The sequence below is a fragment of the Amphibalanus amphitrite genome, unplaced genomic scaffold (genome assembly GCF_019059575.1).
Source record: "Amphibalanus amphitrite isolate SeventyFive unplaced genomic scaffold, NRLGWU_Aamphi_draft 000151F_arrow, whole genome shotgun sequence".
NCBI classification, from domain to species: domain Eukaryota; kingdom Metazoa; phylum Arthropoda; class Thecostraca; order Balanomorpha; family Balanidae; genus Amphibalanus; species Amphibalanus amphitrite.
In genome coordinates, this window is record NW_024881646.1 from 911544 (window position 1) to 928311 (window position 16768).

Here is a 16768-nt window from a genome sequence, read left to right on the forward strand (position 1 = left end):
AGGGACGTGGGTCGGACTGTTGTGGCGGCGTGCACTGTGCTGGTTGAAGTTGTATTTCTGTTAGTGAAAAGCATTAATGCATAACCGTGGCCGCAGCCCAATGTTATTGTGGATTTCAGAGGGAGTGGCCAGTCAGGAGGGCCCCATGTGGGTATGGATCCAGATTCCAGTGTCCAGTGGGATTGGCTAAGATTTCCGGCGATTGATAAACGCTTCTATGATAGTAAACCTATTGAGTTATGAGGGGAGGTCAAGTGACGGACCTGACCTTACTAAACTCTTGTGAAAACACGACACATACGAACGGTAAGAAACCGACAACTCTTCTTTCTGCCAAGTGTCATCTTTCTATGAAGGATTTCTTGGCACTGAGTGTTCAGAATGTAGTCGATTTCACAGCCAGTTAGATAAAAGATAGATATTATTGTCAATATCAGGCGATGTTAACACAAAAGTAGTCGCACTTCACAGAGGGCTGGAACTCCCCAATAACGACACCATTCCATCCCTGGACTCCCCGACCTGCCGTTCCCCTTCGCTGCTCCCACCGCACTGCCGCCTTGCTGCCAGTGATCCCCGATCTCATCTCCCTCTCCACCAATCCCCTTCGGCCAAAGCCCTGAATTCTAGGGCCTAGCCAATCAGAGCTCACCAACACATCAATAAGTCAGGCTCCTTGATCTGGTTGCCATGGCAACATAACAATTGTCACGAACTTCCTAATTCCGAATTAACACTACAACAATTGTCACGAACTTCCTAATTCCGAATTAACACTACACAGAAATTGCGTTGTTTTTGGACTGTGCAGAGGCTCACGAGCGACAACATAGGTCAACAACCTGACCTACCTTAAATATGCGACTTGTACCATAAGATCCAGCTTGATCAAAAGATAGGACATGTCAAATTTCATCTCTTTATCTCAAAATAATTTTGAGCTATCGTAAAAACCGCCAGTGTGGCACCATATCGCCTCCGCGCGCGGTCGGAAGGTAAAAGTTCGCCGGCTCTAACTAAACAAATAGTCGTATCGCAAATTCATTGACGGCGTTCGAAGCGTCGTTTAATTTACTTTCGAAACATATCCTAACATTACCATTTAACTGCCTAGCGCAATCACCAACAAGCAAAAGTTCCGCGCATCCCTCCTCATACAGTGTTAGCGGCGGCCGGCCGCCGGCCGCTGACCCACATTCGCGTCATCAGGGAATGCCGCAACTAATTTATTGTTTCCAACTTTTTTCCCGGAGCGTTCTACCTGGTTTATATAGCCTTGGTAGCACTACTTACAATATTTTGCAAAAGCTCGCCATTTCTGCCGCAGTTTATTTAGAACGCTTGTTCTGCATCATTGGAAATCTGAATTCAGAGGTCGGTACTTGGGTTCTATCTTGGGTTGCTATTTTGGAAAAATACTCGTATAATTTAGGGCTCTCAATAACCTTATGCCTTTTGAAGATAACTATATAAATCGCTGAATATCGACTGTCGTGAATGAGTAAGCAGGTATAGGCTGCAATGCAACGACAAATCAAACTTAGGTTGAAATATTGAAACCTAAGTTCAAGTTCTTACTTTTTTCACGCAGCACATAATTTTGATACCGTATGTTGTTTCAATCACAATCTGTTAATACTATAGAACCTCAATGATTTTTTATTCCATTTGCTCATTCATTTTATGTTACTCTAAGAAATTTTATAGGTAGGTAATTTTGGTTTTGTACCTAAGTTTTCAGGTAGGTAGTCGTATAGTTAATTTAAGACAAGGTTTAAGAATAATGGATAAAATCAGGGCTGCATCAACATTTTTTTTTACATACATAACATGCCTATCCTGATACCGTAAAGTGGGGCTATTTGAGACAGTGGGGCTATTTGAGACAGCATTTAAAATCGCTAAAAAATGAAGATTGTTTGATTTTTTGCGTTTTATTTTTGCTCAGGGAGGTGTGGAATCGAGCAGTAAATCGCCTGACCAAAAATTAAGCATAGATTTCAAACGGTTTTTATTTTGTAACAATTTTGAATACTGTCTCAAATAGCCCCACCTTACGGTACCTACCGGGTGGCCCCAAAAAAACGTTCCGAACTTTGGAGGCCTATATCTCAAATTCGAGCGCAAATAACGAGCCAAAATTTTCATCAAGTCTGCGTCACTTCTTTGCGCATTGGTATGCCAAATTATAACACTGTACCATCATTTTCAAGCCAGCAATCTTATGTTGAACTAAGTAAGACGTTTTTGCTTTTTTTGCCGTTGTTGAACGGAAGTAATGATTGGCTTAGACGTACCATGTTAGAAAAAAAATACAAAAAAAAATAGAACAACGTGAATGATACCAGCGTGTGTGCTGCTATTTTAGATATTTTTTGTGTATTCAAATACTAAGCCAAAGTTATGTTAATGGATGCCATTCGTTTCAACACAAGTCCTGTTTCGAGGCGAAGCCGAGTGGCACGGTGCATGGGTTACTGCTGATCGCCCTCCCGACCCTTCAAGAAGATCAAATAGTAAATCGACCGAATAAGGAAAAAAGCTAGAGGGAATGTGTTACCCTGAGGCCTGAACCACCAATGAGACTAGTTGCCAGTAGCAGTCATGGCTGTAGGCCGTGGTGCCGAGATGGAAGTGGCCCGTTCACTCACATTTTTGGTAAACATCAGAGCAAAAAAGTGATTTTTACATGGCATGCTAGAAACACGAACCATTTAAAAAGTAATTTACTGAATAACATGAAAATCATACCATTCACTGAAAATATATGCCACATTGACTATTGGAAGTTTCAATGTTGTATCTTTATAACTTTCTGAGAAATGTTGATTTAAAATTGGGAACGTTTTTTCTGGGCCACCCGGTATTTCCTTTATCTTTTCACTGTAATAGATAGGTTAGGTACCTTTTATATTTTGAATGTAGTAAACTGACCAATTATCTTACATGTTGCAAATGTAGTTAAGTGGTGTAGTAGGTATTATATGGTGGTTTTGCTTGCTGCAGCTCCAGAATATCTCAGTTGGATTGTCTATCACCAGAGTAGTGTTCATGTTTGGTGTTGTGTGGTACCTGGCTACCAATTTTTTTCATGTAAATAATATTGTTTGAACCTACATATGAAGCTAACCCAGTGATTCTTTTTTCTCAGAATTTCACTATAGCAAACAGGACATAGTCATGGAACATGATGACATGTAAGTTTTTTTCTTCAAATATGCACAGTTTGAGTTGAGTAAAATCTTGAACAAGTACTGAGTTTTTCCCCTAGCCATTTTTACAGTTTTTACTATTCATTTTTAGCTTTGAATGGTAATATATGCATAACATCCTTTTCATGATTTTGCTGTTGAATCTTATATGCATATATTTCATATGCCATAAAACTAGTGCCTAGGTGTTAACTATTTATAGTAGGTAGGTATTCAATTTCAGCTTCAAACAACAAGTGGTTAATATTTTTCACCGATAATTCAACTTGCCAATACCCAGCATTAACATGTGTGGCCTGTAGGGGCCTCAACTGTGCACCAAGCCTGGACCTAGATTGTAGTTCCATGTCATGGGTGTCAGTCAAACTGATCATGAATATGAGCAGCCCAAATGTGGGCTCACAATTCACATGCAGCCCACATGATTGGTGGCTCAGGCAACACTCCACACACTGAGGAGAAGACCCAATGTCTGAGACTCAAACATTGGCACATCCAGTGAATTTCAAAGTTTGTGTAACATAGTGGTTGTTGATCCTGATGCCTATAAGGCTAAGATGAAGTCTGGCCAGACTAAGCATATGTTAGGCCCACTTCTGTTGCCCATGATCACACAAACCCAGATTCCATGCTTTCAACCTATACTGATAAGAGGCCCAGTTGGGAAGGTTTGCTGGGCTGTATATGTGTTGGATTGTATTTTTTGCATGGACTCCTCTGAAGTAGTATTTCCTCTGAGTCAGTGTTCTAAAATTGGATTTTGGCTTGGGTGTGCTGATCAAAAAAGAATTTCTTTGGATGACAAAAAAGAGGGTAAATAGCTAGGCATAGTATCTCACAAATTGGTGTAAAACCATGATTTTTATGCCAATTGATAAAGCAGGATATCATGCCAGGATCATGACAGGATCTGAAAGAAAAGGATGTGGAATGTGGATGCTTCAACTGTCAAGTCATGTATAACATGGCTGTCCGAATGTATGAAACATTTTCTTAAGATTAACTAATGCCACTTCTGATTTTTGGAATGAAAATATTTTCTCATGCAGTGTGATTTTCCACCAAAAATTCTGAGAAATGGAACACTGCTCTAGTCTGAGCTCTGGCAAATGAACTCTGGCAAAAGACATGTTTCAATTGGTAAAAAGTAAAAACCACTGCTGTCTCTGCCATGCCGAATGCATTGGAACGGGGATTTGATTCCCTTAAATTAGGGATTATACCCCGACTTCTTCCATCTGGCTTGTGCTGGGTTACTAAATTTTCATTCAAAATGCTTGTAGGGAATCTACTAGAAAGAGTGGGAACTAGAAAAAATGAACTTGATACATACTTGTGTCTCAGCCATGATTATAAGCGTGGTGTAAAAGAGAGACTGCTTTTGCTCATGTCATACACTGCACCTCTATTTAGTATTTACATTTGCTGCTAATTCCGCGGCAGGCTTCTGGAGGAGGTGGCGGCTCTGGAGGCCACGCTGATGGATGACCTGAACGTCGTCTACAACGGGTATGTTCGCAAAGCTGGCTACGAGTATGTTCGTGTCTGACTACGGTCACGCTTGGCACTGAGCTACGAGCACCAGCCGTGAATGTGGCGTATTGGACTGGGGATTCGACCGGTGCTTGTGGACGTATTTGACTCGGGTGAGTTGAACACCCGTCTGTCTGTGTTCAGCCCATATCTGCGGCGTCTGTGCTCTGCCGGTGATGTGCTGCCGTGCACAGCTGAAAGTGTAGCAGTGACGCCGTTAAGTGTTCCCCGCTGACCGTGCGGTTCCCCCGCTCAGCTGACTGTATTCCCCGCCCAGTAGATTGTGTCCCCGCCCAACTGACCGTGTTTCCCCGCCCAGTAGATTGTGTCCCCGCCCAACTGACCGTGTTTCTCCGCCCAGGGAGCGTCCCCAGGAGGTGTCGGTCACCCTGCACCCGGCCACAGCACACAACAGGGACGAGCAGTTCGTGCGGATGACGCTGACACTCCACCTGCCCGCCGGCTACCCGAGCGACAGTCCCAAGGTGAGCCGAGACGCCGGCGGCCCAGCTCTGGTGTCCTGCGAGACCCGCTCGTCTCTGGGAATGTGGTCAGCCCGCAGGGACTTAGGGTTGTACACATTGCACTCACAAAAGGCAATGTAGTGATGGTGCATCTTTTTGACGTTTTCGTGCAGACTGCGCTTTGGTAGGGCCGGTCCTGCATTTTGGCAGGTAAATTCATATGATTAGATAATGCGTCTACTCGATCAACGTCTTATGAATATGAAATATTTCATATTACATATTCATATGCTATGCTAGTTGTCATCGGTCAGTCTTCGGAAATAACGGTATTAGACAAGGTCTCTCCAACCCTCGGACTCTAAATGTGCGGGGGGGGCTGTTGTAGTGTTGTGGGTATTTGGTGCAGACTGCGGTCCTGCCGTGTTTGATGCGAAGTGTGGCCCTGTGGTATTTGCAATTTGGTGTAGACTGTGGTGTCTTTGGTGGGTACTGCGGCTCTTTTGGTGCGGACTGTGTCTGCGGCCTCCAAGTGCCGGGCCGGCTCCAGCGGCTGACATTAGCCGGCGCCGTACTAATGAGCTGCCGGCCGAGCCGCTGTCGCGTACTGTCGCGTACCGTCGCATTGTCTCGCATTGTGAGCTCGCTGCCACTGGTATCTGTTTCATTTCCGACGGGATGCCGGGCCAGGGCCGGGCTGGGGAGTGCAGCGAGCGAACGAGAGAGAGCTAATTAACCTTCGTCGATATGCGGCGGGCAGACGAGGAAGATGGGCCGATGTTTTGGGAACACAATGATGTTTTGTCTTACGGGTCCTGCGCTAGGAGAATGTGCATACACGGGACGGATGTTTTTTGTTTGTCACTTTCGGTTTCACTTTCGTTTTCCGGCTGTGCCGCCGGACTGTTTAGTAGGATGGGTTCTGATTCAAGGTTGTGGACGCTGCTTTGCCTGAAAGTCCCCTTTTTATCTTGTGTTACTGCTTTTCTCTCGCGATTGAACAGTAAAGTCAATGTTAGGGAAAACGTTGCGTTTGTATTTCATTCAAACGCTGCCTATGTTTTTTCACTGCTACCGTAACAGCTCTCTCTGTCACATTGCGGGCTATCGTCTGCCTGCTCTTGCATGGATGATATTTTCCGGTGTTGTCAGCCCTGGCGATCGCTGCGTAACCCCTGCCTGGTCCATGCTATCGCGGACGTGGCCGCCGGCTCGCGGCTGGCAGTGACGCGTGTTTCACCGTGTGCCGTGGCAGGTGGTGATCTCCAACCCTCGCGGCATCAGTGAGCAGACGGTGCAGCGCGTGCAGCAGCAGTGCTTCGCCAAGATGGAAGAGTATCGCGGCGAGCCGGTGCTCTACCAGCTGATCGAGGTACGAGGGATCTGCTTATAGAGGTACGACGGCTCAGCTGGTAGGGGGAGTAGTAAAGTTATCTTGGGTAGTGTTAGCACATGCAGGTGGTACACCAGATAATACACAGGTAACGTAGGCCGTTTTAGTTACCGCATCCGCAGCTGCTGATAAAGGTACGGCAGGCAGGTTTTCCGAGATCTGATGCAGCACGGAAGGCCGGTGTTCTACCAAATAATTCAGCCATGGCGAGCTGCCACCACCCTCTTCGGGTTCCGCTCGCACCGGCTCACTTTCGCCGCGGCCCGGCGGGCGGCGACTGGGGCCTGGGCCGTGCTACCGCGCCCGTAACGTAATACTCTGCTGTGCGTGTGTGATGTAAGCCGTCCTGTACGGGCAGGGCGTGTACTGTGACTGTCCCGGGTATGCGCCGGTAACTGACCGCTGCACTGTGCCCCCGTGACCCATTGACCGGCCTGGCTCGAACCGCGACCAGTACACAGTACAGGAGCTGCTCAGCACTATCCGATAACGCTCTCTGACCGGTGTATTCTGACGGCTGACTGGTATCGGTGATTTAATTGTTATCTGTCATCTACTATCCGTCACCTAGCCGTTGTATGATATCTGACCGTCGGCTGGCGCGGGACCACCTCACGTGTCGTGCCGTCAGCTCTGACGGTTGTCTGATATCTGACCGTCAGCTGACGCGGGACCACCTGACGGAGAGTAACGTGCCGTCATCTGACCGTTGTCTGATATCTGACCGTTGTGTGTTCTCTGATCGTTGTCTGTTCTCTGACCGTTGTCTGATATCTGACCGTCAGCTGGCGCGGGACCACCTCACGGAGAGTAACGTGCCGTGCCGTCAGATCTGATCGTTGTCTGTTCTCTGACCGTTGTCTGATATCTGACCGTCAGCTGGCGCGGGACCACCTGACGGAGAGTAACGTGCCGTCATATTCTGACCGTTGTCTGTTCTCTGACCGTTGTGTGTCATCTGACCGTTGTCTGTTCTCTGACCGTTGTCTGATGTCTGACCGTCAGCTGGCGCGGGACCACCTGACGAGGAGTAACGTGTCGTGCCGTCAGATCTGACCGTTGTCTGATATCTGACCGTCAGCTGGCGCGGGAGTGACCACCTGACGGAGAGTAACGTGCCGTCGTCTGACCGTTGTGTGTCCTCTGACCGTTGTCTGTTCTCTGACCGTTGTCTGATATCTGACCGTCAGCTGGCGCGGGACCACCTGACGGAGAGTAACGTGCCGTCAGATCTGACGGTTGTGTGTCCTCTGACCGTTATGTGTCTGGCCGTCGTCTGTTCTCTGACCGTTGTCTGATATCTGACCGTTGTCTGTTCTCTCCGTTGTCTGATCTCTGACCGTTGTCTGATATCTGACCGTCAGCTGGCGCGGGACCACCTGACGGAGCGTAACGTGCCGTGCCGTCAGATCTGACCGTGGTGTGTCCTCTGACCGTTGTCTGTTCTCTGACCGTTGTCTGATATCTGACCGTTGTCTGTTCTCTGGCCGTTGTCTGATATCTGACCGTCAGCTGGCGCGGGACCACCTGACGGAGAGTAACGTGCCGTCAGATCTGACCGTTGTCTGATATCTGACCGTCAGCTGGCGCGGGACCACCTGACGGAGAGCAATGTGCCGGCGGTGCCGTGCGTCATCTGCCTGTACGAGTTCACGGCGCAGGACGTGTTCACAAAGACGGCCTGCTACCACTACTTCCACGCCCAGTGTCTGGCCAGGTGCGACCGCGTGCGGCGGCCCGGCTACTGCAACTGTGACGCGGAAACATGTCAGAAATTGAATATCTATCTACACACGACAGTCATTGTTTTGTGCAATCGTCCGCTAAATTAAGACTTTTTATGACGTTGGAGATGTTGGTGCTTATATGACCATTTATTGGCTATGAACTTCACAATAGAACTCCTCTCGAACAAAATCAGTTTAAATAATTGTCGTTGAACAAAACGATGAGAAGGTAATTGTTTGATTTCAGATGCTTATCGTCGATTTATTTGTGTAACGCTGAACGCACACGCCTGACCTTGCAGGTATGTGGAGAACGTGCTAGATTCAGAGGATGACGAGGAGACGCCCCCCTGGCAGGAGAAGAAAACCACCGACGTGAGTCTCCTGCTCGTGTGTGATCCCTGCACGTGTTGTATAGCTATTATTTGAACTTTTCCCCTGCGGCTGTGCCTTTGAGTCTTGTCTATCTTTTGCCGTTTAATCCCTTCTTCTTGTCTCTCGTCACTGTGCGTCACACACACAGCCTGAAAATGAACCGCCTGTCTTAGCGTGGAACACCAGTCAGTCTACCCTCGTTCCTGCTCGTATCGTCAGCTGCAGGTATAATCAGTGGTAGTGCCATGATTATCGTGACCACCAGATCCCCGGTAAAATGGTGTACTCAGTAGTCAGTAGGGCAGTATGTGACCAGGGATACCAGTGGTGTATATTCAGTTTGTCCATTCCATATAAGGTATCAGTGTGTGACCCCAGTTCCGCTCTGGTGTGTCCGGTGTGTGTGACCCTAGACCCGTTCTCGTCTGTCCGGTGTGTGTGACCCCGGTCCCGCTCTGGTGTGTCCGGTGTGTGACCCCAGTCCCGTTCTCTCCCGCTCAGGTGGTCTGTCCGGTGTGTGTGACCCTAGTCCCGCTCTGGTGTGTCCGGTGTGTGATCCCAGTCCCGTTCTCTCTCCCGCTCAGGTGGTCTGTCCGGTGTGTGACCCCAGTCCCGTTCTCCCCCGCTCAGGTGGTCTGTCCGGTGTGCCGCGAGCCGATCGGGTACGACCTGGAGGCGCTGCGCGCCGCGCCGCCGCCCGAGCTGGCAGCACTGGCGGCCGGTTTCCGCGCCACGGACGAGCTGCGCAGTCTGCAGCGGCGCATGGCGGCGCTGTTCCTCCAGCAGCAGCAGCGCGGCGGCCTCATCGACCTCGAACAGGAGAAGAACAAGTACCTGCTGGTCACGGCGCCGGAGACGGAGCAGGTCAGTCGGGCGGACGGTAGCGGTTAGGTCCTTCTGGTGGTACACTCGGGGGTAGATTGATGTTCCACCACTCCCTACCCATCGGGCTCCCATGGCTCAGTAGTAGTAGTAGTAGTAGTAGTTTATTAAAAAGCCATCCACAAGACAAGTGGCTATTATGGCCTTCACGTCAATAAAATCGGATCATAACATGCAGGGTAAAATACACACTCACGATGTTACACAACCTAAAATATACATATAGCTCAGGATAAAAAAACCACCTGCACGGCATCATGATCAAAAACGCGTTCATCACGTGTCTCGTCTCGAGAGTAGGTGGGCCCTCAGGGCTCGCCTGAACCGCGGACCTCGCAGGTTCCGCACCGACATGGGCAGATCGTTCATGAGGTGGGGCGAGCGGTATACAAACCGTCGCCGGCCCGCCTCCGAACGGATGGGTGGCACGTGCAGGAGATCGTCCTGTCTGGTGTGCCGGACATGGCCATGATGGTCCCGGTTGAGGCAGACCTGACGGGCGATGCATTCGGGCTGGCTAGAGGAGAGGACTTTGTCAAGGAGGCAGAGGGATTGGTATTGGAAGAGTTGAGACGAGTCGAGCCACCCCAGCCTGTCTCGCACAGCTGACACGCGGTCAAACTTTCGTTTGCCCGCGATCACGCGAGCCGCAAAGTTGAGCAGCTTCTGGATGGTTGCGAGGTTGCCAGCGCTGCCGCTGCCGTAAACAGAGAGGCAATAGCGGATGTGCGAGACGGCCAGGGCGGTGACTATCTCGGGAAGGGTGTCAGGAGGAAGGAAGTGGCGTAGGTGGGATAGTGTTGCGAGGATACCGCAGCATCTACGCGAGACCGCCCTCACGTGCGCGTCCCATGACAGCTGCTGGTCGAAGACCACACCAAGATTTTTGACCTCAGTGCTGGGCGTCAGGCACGTGTCCGTGTCCTCAGCACTGGCCGCTGCCAGTGTTGCCTGCCCTCACAGCAGCACTGCTCAGCACTGCCTGCCAGTGCCAGTGCTGCCACTGGCCGCTGCCAGTGTTGAGCCATGGGAGCCCGATGGGTAAGGGGTGGTGGAACATCAATCTGACCCCGAGTGTACATGATAAAAACCTGAGAGACAGGAGCAATATTTTTCGAGAATCGCGTTTGTATAAACTTTTCTTTTGCGAAATTGTTATTGTGAGACGTTTCTTGGTGTTCAAGCGAAGACGGTCATGGCGACTGACAGGCTCCGCAGCTGTTGTGACTAAGCTGGCCTCTGTTGCAGAGGCCGTCTCGGGCCGAGCGCCGTCGGGCTGCTGCTGCCGCCGCCGCCGCGAACTCGCAGCCAGGCGGCAGCGGGGAGCCCGCCGCCCCCGCCCCAGCGGCCGGCCGCGGCGGCGGTGGACATGGCGGTCGCGGCGGCGGCGGGGGTGGCGGAGCCCACCGCGGTCGGGGCGGCCGTGGCGGCCGGCGCGGCGGGCAGCGGGGCCGCGGCGGCCGACCGGGCGCTCCACACAGCACAGCGCCCACCAAGAGTTGACAAGAATGCCCCGTAGGGCGCCTTCCCTACGCTTCTTTTGCCGGCGGCGAGTGTCTGGCGGTGCCGGCGGCCGCCGGCGTCGCCGCGTGTTGTGTGTGTGACGCCCGCTGGAGGTCTGTATTCTCGCTGTTGGCGCGGGGGGTGGGTGGCGCGGCCGGGACCGCCGCCGCGGGGGGCTCTAGTCCGGGGAGCACACTCAGGAGACGGACGGGCGTGCGGAGACTGGCGGCGGCCGCCTAGCGTCCACGGGTTCCCGGGTCCTGCGGCGACCGACGGCGGACGGCGGACACACCCAGACCCAGACCCAGCCCGCGTCCCGAGACGAGCTTGGCTGTGATTAATGCAATGCCAGATTGCTGCCAAACTGTTGGACAGAGTACAGCTATATTTATTGCATATTTTCTTGACGATATCATATGGAATATTGTTATTGCTGTGATTAAGATATTCTTGTTAATCTCAGAATGGGCTGACAACTCATCGTATATCCAGGTCATATGGTTGGTACTGGATTTGTCTTATCAAATATCAGGTTAAAAAGTTGCGTTGAAGTTCGGCCTTTTACGGCCTTCGGCAAGTGCTTGCCGAACTTCTTTATATTCAGTATCTGAGTTTGTTCTTTTATCCACGGTGCGAAACGAAAGGCGTCAAAATTATATGGATCGAGTCGCTTTTTCACGAGTAAACCGTTCGCACAAAACGCAGGCCAGTTGACGTCCACTGCAGACATTCCGAGGGTGGCTGGGCCGCCATCCCCCTGGCCGGGGGACCCCGCCGGCGCGCGCACCGGTCGCTGGGGAGACAGTCCGCCGGCCGCCGGTCGACGACGGACCCGGGGACCGGGCACCGGCCGCCGCCGCCACTGTAGCGCCTGTGTTAGCGGGAGGAGAGACTGCGCGCACGGGCAGGGACCCGTGCGCTGCGCTGACTGGCTGTTGTGGATTATTTATTGCTTTAATTGTGCATCGATGTTCCCACCCTAGCGATGGTGACAATAAACCAGGCGACTCGCTCAGCTGAATACCCGTTTTACCACGGTCGTCTCCGCTGAGGGTACCTACGCTGAAGCGTCGTCGCAGTAGTCGTACGACACCTAGCAACTTAACCCTCGCATGTGTAGGGGGGGGGGGTCGGATGGACCCCCCCCCCATGGTTTTTCGCGAATAACTCGCGTAAAAAGCGGCCGATCGCGACGAAAGTTTCAGTACCCTCACATTGATCAATTTTACACCTACCCTGAAAATTTCATGACCCTGACCCAAATGACCTTTGACCTGTGACCTCTTTTCCGAGACCATGTTTGGCCGGAATCGCGATTTCGCGTATGTCGGCTCGCACTAGCCGCGTGTTTGCAAGCTTTTCGTGGTTTCAAACGTTCAAACATGTGATTTGATGTTACTCCCGTGTGTGTCAAGGTCACCTGAAGGTCAGGTCAGGTCATTGACCTTTGGTGACCTCGGGTGACCTCGGGTCACTTTTTCGAGTTTTACATGTTTCTAGGCTAGTTTTTGGAGCTGAATTCGAATTTAGCAACTATTTGAACATTTACGAAGTAGTTTTGGTGACTTCGTAACATGTTACGAAGCTGTCAGAGGCGGTTGACACGTAGGGGAAGGTGGGGTAAGACGGACCAGCTAAGGTTTGAGGCCGCATATCTTGCTACATTGCTCTCGTAATTCATATTATTTATAGTCTTCGGAATGCTCAATCCTTCCTCTGTTGATATGTGTAAAGACTAAATTTCAAATTAAAGACATCTAGGTGGTGGATGCTCTTAAAGAGGGACATGTCAAAAACTCAGACGAGAAAAAACGTGGGGTAAGACGGACCACCCAGCAGTGCCTGCTATCCGTTCATGTGTGTTACACTTCTGCTCTGTACTCTTGTAAGAAAAAGTAACCAGAATGGTAAAATAACAAAATGAGCCTTTATTCTTTACTCATGTGTGATGGAAGTGCAGCTAAAAGCTGGGAACATGTGTGTTGATTGTCGTTTGGCATGAATGCATGCTAACTGAGCACTTGCATGCATGGCTCACATGCAACAACAAAGACTCCTTCCTGAAAATTAGCTTACTTAAACTTGTGTCAATGTTTTGGAAAAAAACTTTCCATATGCAGGGTACAATGGACCACCACAGGGTAAGATGGACCACAGTGGTCCGTCTTGCCCCAAATCTAAATTCTGTCATTATCATGACGTATATGTCAAATAGCCCAACATTGCAAAACCTTGCCTTTCCTAAAGTGTGACTATAACTAAATTTATAACTTTGTTCTTCACAGTTAAGTGCAAAATAGAAACTAATCATGCAAGAAAGGCGCCGTAATTGAATCACCCGTAGACCTCTTATATTAGATCGGTTTGACGAAAAACAACATTTTTCTCAATAACTCAAAAGCTATGCAGCCTAGCAGCATGAGCTCAACGTGGCCTTTGTTACGAAGGAAAACAAACACAGTGAGTGCATAAAGCAGTAGATACCAGCAGCGGTTCAGCCGGGAGGGCTAGTGTCCGTCTTGCCCCGCTGGGCCGTCTTACCCCACCTTCCCCTACTACGAATACCCGTCACGACGCCTACTGGTTGACCTGACCTGACCTGACCCGACCTGGTCTAAATGCTTCAAGACATCATCTGTGATCAAAACTAACACGATATTCGTGATCAGCACCCCGAAAAACCCCTTAGCAGCCACACTTTACGACTTTATAACAGGTCCCGATTTTCCCGACTTTGGGTCATTGACCTGACCTGCAAGGTCTACCAATGACCTAGGACCTTAAAATTGGGTATCATCGGCTTCCTCTCGTCACGGGCAACACGCTCGTTTTTTCCGCGAAGCTCTAGCTCGATCAGGGGCCAAACGGCAAGGGGGGGGTCCAACCGACCCCCCCCCCCCCCTACACATTAGAAGCTGGCAAACGCCGCACACATGCGAGGGTTAATGCAAACATGCCACGGTTGGTAACGACGTCTTATATTTTCAGTGGCACTGTCAATACTAAATTGCGTCACAGTATTAGCACGGCGCATTAATAAGTAACACAAGGCCTTGTCTTCTTTGTTAAATGCCGCTCAAGACACAAATTGCATAACGTGAGGCTATTTTCCACAACCTTCGGGGCGACAGAGAGTCCTGAAAGTTCTTGCCACTTGTCATCGCCCAACAATCCCAACATTCATATGCACGCGGCGTACACCAGACGAAGCTGTGAACAGACCACCGAACTGTCCGAGGGACGAGAAACTCCAGGCTCCCGTCAAATGATTCCACCAGTCCGTTGAACTTGTACGTATATACCTAACTCCTAGTCATGTCGGCCTGCTAGCAAGTCGCCACAGCTTTACAGTAGACCGCAGTGGATGCCGCAGTTTTGCCCTATACTTCTGGGCTGAATAAGCGTATAACGCTATCGAAACTAGCCGCCGACTCGGGTGCATGATAGGTCGCGCTGGGGACATCGGTTAAAGCATCAACATGGAATGGGCGTGGTTAGCATAGAATACAGACGTGCTTGAAAGCACACTCGATATGACCAGCTCTACAACAGGGTGACATGTGTAACCATAGTTCGCGGTACCTAGCAGTGGCTAATCATACGGCTCATTCATGCCTAAATATTCGAATAATACAACAGCAAGCTAAGCAGGAGGAACAGGCGTCAAATGAAATTATAGCATGCACAAGGTCGTTACAAACTAAAATTGTCATGCTGTACTAGTAAGACTGCCGACAGGATGCCGCATTACAAACAGGTACGGGGGTTTTGTCCCGTGCGGTGAATCATCAGCAACATGTCTTCAATAACAGGATGAGTACTGCCGCACTATCCCACCGTAACACCCACACCATTTCCAGTTGGCCGTCAGTTCAAGGCCTCCGGTATCACGATTGGCACACGCAGCTTCCCACATCAGTCGCTAACAAACATCGGCAAGCGTTCGGTGGCTCGGACAAATACCGTCACAGCGATCATAGGCCTCACATACTGCCGCTCCGGTACAGAGAACGTACGACGGCCGACAACAAGCCGACCCTCGCCGGGAGTACTGCCTCAGTAGTAATCAATATCACATTTAGCGACGCCCACTGCTGCCTCGTCGCCACGCCTGTCGAGAGGCGCACTGCTCCGACCGCTGGCGGTCAGCTCAGGGCCCAGTCCTTTCAGCACGGTATCACGTGTGGACGTGGCGCGGCGTCTGCCGCCAGTGGGCGCGGCGCGGTGCCCCGGCCGGCCTCAGAGCTCGATCAGCTGGGCGACGGCCGGCGCGCGCCGCTCCCACCAGTTGGTACGGTCGTAGCAGATGACGCGGCCCAGCTCCTCGTGCAGTGCGCGGAAGCCGAGCCGCGGCCCGGCCGGCGGCGGCTCGCTCTGGTGGAACGGGTTGGCGCGCCGCTGCCGCGGCGGTGCCACCGGTGACGGCGCGGCCGGCTCGCCCACGTCCACTAGACGGCCCTCAGAGGACGCCGAGCCTGGGCAGAGGGGCGGCCGCTCAGCGTGGGGCCATCGAGGACGGGTCGATAGACAGTTTGGGCCGATGTTAGGCATAGGTACCTATCAGTATTCAGCTTACAATTAGACTCTGAATTCTGAATTCCAAGCTCTGATCAATTCATATACTCCAAGTCTATTTGGGCTTGGTGATTAAGTTTATGAGAGCAGTCATTCATGGTTACACTACTTACTTTACTTGCTAAGCAAGGGGCAAACTGATCTTCTGAAACAAAAAGGGCATTTAAGCAATATAACTTAACATACTACATACTAGCAAATTGCATCTGATTAATGTAACAAAATCACTGCTGCCAACATTCAGTACTCACTTGTGATTTCATCCAGTTGTTTTTGCATCTCTGCAACCATCATGGTGATGTGTTCATAACTGGCTGATGAAACGGACCTCATCCAGGCCTCCATCTGTTCATCACTGTCAGCATGCATGACGTACTCCCTGCCTGCATCACCCAGGAACACAATCTTGAAACTGTGTGGCTCTTCATCATCACACATGTCTGAAATGATAGTTCTCCATCAGCCTCTTAGGTATCATCATTGCTGTGGATCTGTATCACCAAATTCCCTTTCAAGAATCATTCCTCAGCATCCATTTGCAAAATTGACTGATCTCTCATTGCACTTTGACAAAATTAATAGCAGGCATTTTCATGAAATAACATATCAATATCTAAATGCTGGAAATGTTCATGACAGGTGGCACTGTTACCAATGTAAGTTTTCTTACCAATTGTGAAATTTTCCAAAATGATAACTCCTAGGGGTTCCTTATCTTCCTTTCTTTCAAAATAGAAAAGCAAATTTCCTTTCAGCACAAACCATCTTCTCTGGAAGGACCTGTTCACTTCTCCTCGCTTGAAAAGAAAGCCTTCCCTGTCGATGCTAGCTCGTGTAACAGCAAATGCAGACAAATTTTTGTCGTACAGCTTCATATCTATTTTTATTATGCTGCAAAAGTGTACCTACGAACACTCACTACGTGCCAACATACCATTTAAAGGTACATCGGAACACCAAGGCACCCAGGTACAATTACAAATGCAAATTAAAATGACTCAAGGGTATCGCACACAAAAGCAATGCATTATCATATCAATATAGCAATAAGCAAGGCGACAAATGCAGACGCATAATGAAGAGTACTCATTATAGAGTTCAGTG

General features: G+C 50.1%; 2 protein-coding genes across 4 annotated transcripts; one reads left to right on the top strand and one right to left on the bottom strand.

Moving 5' to 3' along the window:
* Positions 1 to 1342: 1342 nt before the first annotated feature.
* LOC122382955 (E3 ubiquitin-protein ligase RNF25-like) lies at positions 1343 to 12110 on the top strand. Of its 3 annotated transcripts, none has more exons than XM_043368950.1 (9): positions 1343 to 1374; positions 3152 to 3197; positions 4656 to 4721; positions 5107 to 5230; positions 6465 to 6581; positions 8186 to 8319; positions 8632 to 8704; positions 9335 to 9568; positions 10835 to 12110. In XM_043368950.1, exons 2-9 carry the CDS (start codon positions 3181 to 3183, stop codon positions 11087 to 11089), a joined length of 1020 nt encoding a protein of 339 aa, XP_043224885.1. In that variant the 5' UTR covers positions 1343 to 1374; positions 3152 to 3180; the 3' UTR covers positions 11090 to 12110. The 3 variants fall into 3 exon arrangements, with proteins under 3 accessions (XP_043224885.1, XP_043224884.1, XP_043224886.1); XM_043368949.1 differs by lacking the exon at positions 1343 to 1374 and adding an exon at positions 1390 to 1501; XM_043368951.1 differs by lacking the exon at positions 1343 to 1374 and adding an exon at positions 1391 to 1509.
* Positions 12111 to 14051: 1941 nt separating this feature from the next.
* LOC122382956 (sesquipedalian-1-like) lies at positions 14052 to 16762 on the bottom strand. The gene is made up of 3 exons (XM_043368952.1): positions 16335 to 16762; positions 15916 to 16104; positions 14052 to 15564 (listed from the first exon to the last, which is right to left on the bottom strand). Exons 1-3 carry the CDS (start codon positions 16537 to 16539, stop codon positions 15329 to 15331), a joined length of 630 nt encoding a protein of 209 aa, XP_043224887.1. The 5' UTR covers positions 16540 to 16762; the 3' UTR covers positions 14052 to 15328.
* Between the last annotated feature and the right edge of the window lie 6 nt (positions 16763 to 16768).

Excerpts from the sequence above, each read along its gene's own strand:
- LOC122382955 (XM_043368949.1), top strand. Across the intron at positions 6,582-8,185 it reads TGCTCTACCAGCTGATCGAG|CTGGCGCGGGACCACCTGAC; the intron begins GTACGAGGGATC and ends TCTGACCGTCAG. Across the intron at positions 8,705-9,334 it reads AGGAGAAGAAAACCACCGAC|GTGGTCTGTCCGGTGTGCCG; the intron begins GTGAGTCTCCTG and ends TCCCCCGCTCAG.
- LOC122382956 (XM_043368952.1), bottom strand. The coding sequence starts at position 16,539 with ATGAAGCTGTACGACAAAAATTTGTCTGCATTTGCTGTTACACGAGCT. Across the intron at positions 16,105-16,334 it reads TTTGGAAAATTTCACAATTG|ACATGTGTGATGATGAAGAG; the intron begins GTAAGAAAACTT and ends CTATCATTTCAG. Across the intron at positions 15,565-15,915 it reads ACAACTGGATGAAATCACAA|GCTCGGCGTCCTCTGAGGGC; the intron begins GTGAGTACTGAA and ends CCCTCTGCCCAG.